General features: G+C 44.0%; 1 protein-coding gene across 3 annotated transcripts; it reads left to right on the forward strand.

Moving 5' to 3' along the window:
* The first annotated feature begins 734 nt into the window (after positions 1-734).
* On the forward strand, positions 735-8,222 carry LOC115179982 (keratocan). 3 transcript variants are annotated; one of them, XM_029741807.1, is made up of 4 exons: positions 735-771; positions 856-989; positions 5,955-6,835; positions 6,998-8,222. In XM_029741807.1, the coding sequence occupies exons 1-4, from the start codon at positions 763-765 to the stop codon at positions 7,165-7,167; spliced, it is 1,194 nt and encodes a 397-aa protein (XP_029597667.1). In that variant the 5' UTR covers positions 735-762; the 3' UTR covers positions 7,168-8,222. The 3 variants fall into 3 exon arrangements, with proteins under 3 accessions (XP_029597667.1, XP_029597669.1, XP_029597668.1); XM_029741809.1 differs by lacking the exons at positions 735-771; positions 856-989 and adding an exon at positions 2,171-2,185; XM_029741808.1 differs by lacking the exons at positions 735-771; positions 856-989 and adding an exon at positions 3,936-4,267.
* The last annotated feature ends 1,082 nt before the right edge of the window (positions 8,223-9,304 follow it).

Raw genomic sequence — 9,304 nt, forward strand, 5'->3', positions numbered from 1 at the left:
TGGGCCAGCCCTGTTTATCACACACAAACAGAGAGAGAGAGAGAGAGAGAGAGAGAGAGAGAGAGAGAGAGAGAGGAGGAACAGAATACATAAACAGAGGGCCTGAAGGGATGAAGGGGGAGAGTAGAGAGAGAGGTAGAGTGCTGCAGTGTTAACCCTGTCAACGTTCTTTGTGTGTGTGCATGCATGTTGCTCTGTTTGTGTCACTAAGTGCCTGTGAGTGTCAGTACTCAGTAGCCTTACATTCTTGGTTATCAAGGTGCCTGAACGATTCCCTAAGCTCCACTCAGTCCTGGACTGACACTATGATAAACAGAACCTATGGAGAGGTCATGTGCATTGCTATGGCGATGATGATGGGCTACAGCTAGGGCCGGGACAGTACCAGTATCACCATATTTTTTTCCATGGAAAACATTAAAACACAAATTAGACCGAACTCTTTGGTCCTTTAAAAACCTGCTGTATGCTGGGCTGGTGAAAAGTAGCCAATGAACACTCCCGAAAAGACAATCCCCACAAACCCATACCCCCACCCTTACCCGCACACCCACCCTCACCCCCATCCTCACCCGTACACCCCACCCTCACACACACCCCCACCCTCACCCCTACCCCTACCCTCACCCTCACCCACCCACACACACACCCTCACCCGTACCCCCCACCCACTCTCACACACACCCCCACCCTCACCCCTACCTCCACTCTTACCCCCCAACCCTCACCCTCACACACACCCTCTCTCTGCTCCACCAGTGGATGTCAAAGGTACAGCCTTGAGGAAATAATATTAAAAACAATACAGAATCTAATAGGGCTTTCTCTCTCTCTCTCTCTCCTCCTTGGTCGCAGGGAGCAACTGAGACTGTTAGAGCACTGTGGACCAGCACCAGAGAAGAGTACTGGAGGACCAGACGACCACTACTACCCCTGAGCCAAGCATCACCTGGCCATACACTACCAACAAACACCGTTTGGAGAAGCAGGTATTGTTTTTCCTGAAGAGGGGTGAAAGGCTAAAAGGGGTGTGGATGGGTCATCCTTTTCGGTTCTTTTCTTTTGGGGGGCATTATTTACATCTGGAGAGATTGATATGAGAAGTATTCTGGTCTTTACCTTTGATCTTGTGCTGCGTGCCAGTTTCGGTTCCAAAAAGGAGCAATGCGTTCAAGAGATCTAGCAGTATTTTCTGCAGTTTGCTGCGGTCTTGCAGGGGTGTGAAATTCAATTAGAATTACAACAGGTTTTTGGCACAACTGTACTCACAGATTATTTCTTAGTTAAATGTCTCCCTTGAAAAGTATGTTTTGAAGTTTGTTAGTGGAAAGAAATAATGCAGTAACAGATTGATTATGATAGCAGTGGAAGAGTTTATAGAAATGTTTGTGGTCATACACACATCCTTAAAAACAGGTACTGGGCTAAAGAATGAAACTTGAAAAGAACAGAGGCCTGCATAATGAATATGCTCCCAATTTACCACCTTTTACTGGCAACGGTTCAAATCAGCACTGAACTTTGTCAGGTCAAAAGCAGGTGGTAAATTGAGAGCATATTCAATGTGCGGGCGTCTGTTGAAGAGTTTATTCCATAATCAGTCTCTTGTAAATATCCATAGATACTATTGGAAAATATGCAGAGATAAAAACTGCATCATGTTTGATATTCCAATGCCAGACATAGTTCTGCTTTCCAGAGCCTTGTAGTATTATGTAGACACAGGGCTTGTTTAACACAGCTGTAACTGAGCTGAATGTCCTCTGACCAATGCTGGAAAGAAGTCAATTTCATTTCAGCGCAGTCATCAAGTAGAGCTGAATCCAACTGAAGCCCGTTCAAACACAGTCCTTTAACTAATTAACATAGCTGGCTTTGACTGGAAACCTCTTCCAGGAAATTCACATTATCATACTCCTCCACATGTTTCCTTTCAGATCGTCAAACAGGAAAGTGGCCAACATTTGTTTTCAATCCTGTTTTGTTCCATTCTGCAACATAGTGAGAAGCCCTGAGTCACAAGTTAATACAGTGAGATTATGAAAACTTGGTTGTCGCTTTGCCATTAAATCAATAGTAATGTAGTTATACTAATGAAAATCCTAATGGATGGATTCCCTTGTGGTGCATATCTGCAGTCTAATCTTTCATTTGATTAGAGACATCTGATTTCCATCAAGACAAGGTAAAACATGACTGAAGTACTGCCAAGTTACTGTAGTGGGTTTGCCGTGCAGAACACTTCATTAACTGTTATTGTGTGTCGATTTCATGCACATTTCTCATGACCAGTTTTACTATATAGTTACTGCTGATGTATAAGTGCCTCTAAAGAGAAACAGATGATTTTTTAAATGAAATGTAACCCTTATTTTATAATGTAAGTTGACTGAGAACACATTCTCATTTACAGCAACGACCTGGGGAATTGTTACAGGGGAGAGGAGGGGGATGAATGAGCCAATTGGAAGCTGGGGATGATGTGTAGGTTTGGAGCACTTGACTCTGGCAATGACCACACCTTTCTCCATCTTTATTGATATACCAGCTCTGCTAGACTGCTACCACTATAGAGTGGTGGGCGTATGCCGAGGGTGTCTTTTCAACAGCAAGGTGTTTTGTGATGGAGATGGAGGTCAAACAAACTGTAGACCGTTATCTGAGAGCATGTCAGATGAGATGCTGTATATGCCAAACCAGAAACTCACATATTTTCGTTATATAAGTGGACATGACGTAAACAATATGCATCACTGATTTGCAACTTCCAGGTTTTGGAAACAGCTAAGTCTTTTTAGAAGTTTTCTATTTTTGAGTGTGAGCAACATGGTGTCTGTTCCCATTGAGGTAAAATAACCTGTGAGGAGATAGGCACCGTGATTGATGCACAGTCACTGTTCCTTCCTTTACCTTGCATTTTACGCTTTGACCTTTGAAGTGTTGTCAGTTTAAATGTGTTCGGGATTCAAGGTAGCTAAATTCTCTTAAGGGGTTAGAGTGTTTCTACCTCTCACATTGTGTTGAGGAGTGACTGTATTGTGTGCTAGCAGCTTGCCAGACACGAGGCGATCCGTATTGGTCTCTCGCGGCACATCTTGGATCAAGGCTAGCTCCAACCTGGACAAGCCAATCAGATGGGATTATCCCAAGGTATTAGGTGGGCCTATGGCAGCTTCAAAGGAAATGAGAATGAGCTAAACAAAATGACCTACCCACCCCAACTTAACTAGCTAGCCCAACCCCAATGCTAACTTGAGAACACTTTGCCAACCCAGTCTACACCTTTTAAATCCCCTTATTTTCCCTCTAATCCCACCCCATTAAGTCTCATTCTAGACAGACTGATGTGTACTTAATTGTACTGGGTTTGATGTCTTTTAAGGTCAGAGTCTGATTGTGTATGATTGTGCTAGAAGATTGTTGGGTGGGTCCGCATCAGAAAGGATTTAAACAAATCTGAATCATTAGCAAAAGCCAATTTGTTCCCACAGTGTATAATTTGTTTGCAGTTCTCTGAATTCCAATTCAGAGAACTGTCAGAAAGAACACCAAGGACTGAAAGACATTGTCAAAGCCATACGTTGTGAGTAGGATAATCCTATTGTCGTGAGTTGGCCCAAAACAGGGCCATCAGCTTATCCCTTATCATGCCAACACAAGGAGACACTGTGACCATATTTCTCCTGGGTTTTTATGGCCAAGTCACTATTATGAGGAACACATGGATTGCTATTGCACCATTCTGCACAGAAAAATGAGGAGACGTAGATTTGTTTCTTTCAAACAGAGTTGAGTTGTTCCATTCAGACATCGCTGCCTGATTAGCGCTAAGAACATTAGAGATCTCAGCAGGACATTTACCTGAAGGACATAAACAGAGAGATGGTGCCAAGTGCCAACTGTGGGAGAACGGGGAGTGGACAGAAGGGTTAGGGTGGTTTCATAGTGAGTATATGCCCGTATTAGCCTGATTTTGAAGTGGGCCAAGTCTCAAGGCCTCAGCTACCACACCGCCGCAGGCTTAACAGGGAAAAAGTCACTGCATGGATTATGACCTCTGATTACAGGCCTCTGATTGGCTGAGAGGAACTACAGTGTGACTGTCAATGAAGGGTTCCCACCAACTGAATGAAGACACCGTTGGTACAAATACAGGGGAGGTGAGCAGTGTTTCTCTGAGTTTGGGACTGCAGGTGCTACCACATCTCTTGAGCAAGACAAAAACAGGGCGCAAAGACAGACTTTGGAAAATCACTTGAACTCAAAGGTACGTGTGGTTCTAGTGGACGATTAAATTGGGTTTCCAGTTTGAGGAAAAGTGGGTATAGATGGGACTTTGCTTGCAAACTAATGGTCACAAAGACAATGTGAGTTCAGTTTTGGGAGGTGACAATTGAGGCGCATTGAGTAGCTGGACCTTTATTTGGCGATTTTCTGCGTTCATTTGTACTATACTGTAGGTAATCTTACATTGAAAAGCCAGAGCTTGTGAATGGCTTTGAAGCTTTGAACGAGTGAGGCTCTGAAGAGATTCCAGTTATGGTCTTTACGGCAGTTTGCTTAACAGGAATTTCACATTTGACAAATGTGATAAGTAAAAGTAACTTTTCCTGACCTTGGCCAAACGAAATACAAGCAGCTAGAATTATGTTCAGGTGGAAAGTTTAACCCAACAGTTGGGTCTCTAAGGTTAGAGGCATGGACACATGGTGTTCCCTAGATCTTTGGCCCCATACAATGAGATATGAGGTGCTAGGGGCTCCAGAACCAGGTGAGCGAACCACGTCTTTGAAGTGGGCCCAGCCATGGCATAACCAGGCCTGTTGAAAATGAGTTCCAGACCAACGTGTGGAGCACACGCCAAGAATTTAAACCAGCACCAGATGACAGTTGAGAGGAATCAAGGATTCTGGGACAGGATGGGTGGATGTGCTATTGCAGAGTTTAGATGCCTCTGAGTTATTGTCTGCCTCTGTCAATCTCTTTGTCACTTTGGCTTACTGTCTCGCTATCATCCCCAGTTCCTCTTTTCTTCATGTTTTTCCTCTTCTATGTAGGTTAATTCCACTTTCTCTGTCATGATTGCGTGGAGAATGCAACTGCTTTTATAGGCATCTATGTACTGTATGTATAAATGCTTATACGGCATTCCACGGCTAGGTGTGTTGGTGGGTATTTTAATTCATTACCAAGGTCAGGTGTAACAGATTGTGCTTCATCCACAACAGAGTCAGGTGGATTTGGTTTGCTCTGTGTTTTACTCCTAAAGGAACACCCAACCTCAGCCCAACCTCAACTGCCTCCTGCATGTGCCGATTTGACAGATTAGCATCCAATCAGAAGTTTTCATGTAAGGCCATTAGTTTACCTGGCAGTGCATCCTGTCCTTAAGAAAGCTTATAATCTCCCATGGACCCAGTGGACAGCTGGCCTGACCACATGATGTGCCAACGCTCATTAACTTCATGTAAACTTGAATGCTAATGACCTTGCGTCAATGCAGGAGATTTGAAGCTAGCTACGGCTAGTTTGGGCTAGCCATTGATGGAAGGCCTGGCAGTTTTTTCAATAAGGGACTAAATTAATGAGACACCTGGAATCATTGTTGTTTACATGTGAATGAACATAAGGCAGCTTGATGAACACTTGCACACTTAATGCACCATGTCCAAATAAGCTTATCTGTACTTGAAAGCACTTAATCTAAAGTAAGGTGAGAGGAAACGAGACTCGAAGGATAGGTCACAATGAAGTGTTAACGCCTAGTCCTCAATCCGGTCCATGTTGAGTTATCTTGGAACATGCAGAGATCATCATCTGTGTATTTGGGTTGGTGGGTTTGTTCAACCATGTTCTTGATCTTGTCTTCAGGGTTTGTGTCTGTGCCTGTATCTGTGTCTGTGTTTTCCATGAGTCAGTCTCATCTCATGTGTTTTCTCTCTCCTCTACCCCAGGCTAAGTGTTAAGATGGCGCTTCTCCTGACCCTTTCCTCCGTCCTCCTTCTGGTCGGTCCCGCTCTGGCCCAGAGCCCGGACATGTCCTATGAAGACTATATGGCCCAGTTACAGGCCTGTCCCAAAGAGTGCCGCTGCCCGCCCAGCTTCCCCAACGCCGTCTACTGCGACAACAAGGCTCTGAAGCGCATCCCCACGATCCCCCCACACACCTGGTATCTGTACCTGCAGAACAACCTCATCGACGTACTGTCAACAGATGCTTTCCGCAACGCCACGCAGCTGCGCTGGATCAACCTCAACCGCAACCGCATCACCAGCGAGGGCATGGAGGAGGGTGCCCTGGCCACCATGCCCCGCCTGGTCCACCTCTACATGGATGACAACCTGCTGAGCTCCGTCCCAGCCAACCTGCCCTCCAGCCTGGAGCAGCTGCGCCTCTCCCGCAACCGCATCTCCAAGATCCCTGCCGGGGTGTTCTCTGGTCTGGATCGGCTGATACTGCTGGAACTGCAGGGGAACAAGCTCCAGGATGACGCAGTGACCGAGGTGAGCCTGAAGGGCCTGAGCAACCTGGTCCAGATCAACCTAGCCAAGAACCAGCTTACCACCATGCCCCTGGGCCTCCCCATCACCATCACCCAGCTTTTCCTGGACAACAACGCCATTGAGAAGATCCCCGCTGACTACTTCAAGGGTCTACCCAAGGTGGCCTTCCTCAGACTCAACCGCAACAAGCTGGGAAACGGCGGGCTGCCCAAGAACGTGTTCAACATGTCCAGCATCCTGGACCTGCAGTTGTCACATAACCAGCTAACTCAGGTTCCTATGATCCCCTCAGGCCTGGAACACCTCCACCTGGACCACAACCAGATTAAGAGTACGTTTTTGACACTCTTCTAGTTTCATTGATACGTTGACTGACTGCCTGGATGGTTAATAACTGATGATTGGTTGAAAATCCAGATAATTGTATTATTATAATCAGTGGAAAATTTCTTTGATGAGTTGTTTTGCTAAGATGGTGTATTTGCAATTGCAGGTGTGAATGGATCTGATATCTGCCCTGTGTCGGCTGATGCTCTGGAGGGCTATGCCACTGAGACCGCTCCTAAACTTCGCTACCTCCGTCTCGATGGCAATGAGGTCAAGCCACCAATACCCAGAGACCTTATGGTGTGCTTCCGTCTCCTCAGGTCCATCGTCATTTAAGAAATACACTTCCAACAGCTAATCGCATCTAGCTATAGTCTCCCGGATCCAAGGACAGATGATTACTAACGAATGGAAGTGACTATGCTAATCTATATGGATTTTTGATCTGTGGACTACTTATTTGCATACTTATGTTGAGAACCACATATTAGACGCCAGGGTTGGGGTCAAACCAAACTCGGTCAATTTAAGAATTAATGCAATTAATTGGTCAATAGAAAATAATGGGCCATTTTCAGTTGTTGAATTGAATCACCTGAATTGGTAGAATGGGAATGGAATTGACCTCAACCTTGTTGGGTGAAGGTCACCTGACAATCTGTAGATAGTGTGATTGGACTGCACTACTGTCTTTTGACCACTAGTTGTGCCTTATGTTAGTCCTATAGTCACAAGTGCTGAATGCAACAGTGCAGTATGTCTGAGTGTGCTGCTTCAATACAGCACACATTGGTCTGAAAGTGGTAGAAAACCTTGAAATTGTGTTTTTCCAAAACTCTAAAAAAGACAATCATTTACTATGACAATGTGATTGGGACAAGATAAGAGGAATATTGTTTATTAACAGTATATATTTAAGGCATGTTGAATCTTCTGATGACTCATTGTCCCCATTCTCTTTCTTTGAATGGAAGATCATCTTTTGTGAATACTGCTCCTCTCTGACAGAATAACTTGAATTGATGATATCAGACTTGAAACCAAATTAAATGCAAATTATTTTATTTTCAAGTTCTCTGTGAATATGAATATGTTGAGGTAACTTTAGACACATGTTATTCCACACAAACATGCAATTGTTTGCTCTTTCACATTTAGCTAATTTATTTAATTGTCTGTTTTTCACTGAATTCACTGAATTCTTGATCACTGTCTCAAATGTGAAATTCCATTTTCTACTCAATGGGTCAATCTTTTTGCAGTCATCTTACATATTTCGGAAATGCCAAAGCAATTTTGGAATGCTTGCATTTTGTTAAGAATATGTTAAGTTGTGAATTGCTTATACAGTCAATAATATAAATAAAACATTCTTCTGGAAAAACATTAAATGAAGGAAGAAATATGTTACATTAATCACCTTCCCTTCTATAGACACACTCACAAACACACACACAGACAGACACACACAGACAGACACAGACAGACACACACAGACAGAGAGAGACTCAATCACACTAACCACACACACAGACAGATACACACAGACAGACACACACAGACAGACAGACACACACAGACATACACACACACACACAGACAGAGAGAGACTCAATCACACTCACACAGAGACCTAGAAACCACACATTCTTTGAGTGCATATTTGCGGTAGTCTCTATGACTTACTGTTTAATAGTTGGAGAGCTAAGATCTCCCAGAATGCACTCCCATATGCACCAAGGAAGCAGTGCCAGAGGAAGACCAGAGAAAACACTCAAGCCGCTGGCCTGGTAATGATATCATGAAGGTGTTGTCACTTTATGGTTTCTCTCAGGACACATTTCCACCATTCTGCTATAGCCAATGTTTGGTGACCGATGGAATCGACAGTAGTCAGAATACTATTCCTGCAGGAATACCACAACAGTGGTGAACACACTCAGTAATGCAACAACGTGCAAGAATTGACAGGGATTGTTATTGTGTGCCAGAAGCAAGCATTCCTCGTGTCAGATGTGATCAATCACTCTCGCTTCATATCGCCTTCTTCAGAACTTTCTCTCCCTCTCTAAACCTCTCTTTCCTTTTCATGGTTGGTGTTTTTAATTGATTGTAGCTTTATATTTTAGCTGGTAACAGTCTCAGATGAAAATATGAATCAATTCACCACCATCATAAACCAATCCCTTCTCAGAATCATGCTGGGGTTAGTAAAATCAGAACTCCACCTGACCATAGCTATACACTGAGTGGACAAAACATTATGAACACCTGCACTTTCCATGACATAGACTGACCAGCTAAATCCAGGTGAAAGCTATGAACCTTATTGATGTCACCTGTTAAATCCACTTCATTCAGTGTAGATGAAGGGGAGGAGACGGGTTAAAGAAGGATTTTAAGCATTGAGACAATTGAGACATGGAGTGTGTATGTGTGCCATTCAGAGGGTGAATGGCAAGACAAAATATTA

This window comes from Salmo trutta, chromosome 40 (genome assembly GCF_901001165.1).
Source record: "Salmo trutta chromosome 40, fSalTru1.1, whole genome shotgun sequence".
Classification (NCBI taxonomy): domain Eukaryota; kingdom Metazoa; phylum Chordata; class Actinopteri; order Salmoniformes; family Salmonidae; genus Salmo; species Salmo trutta.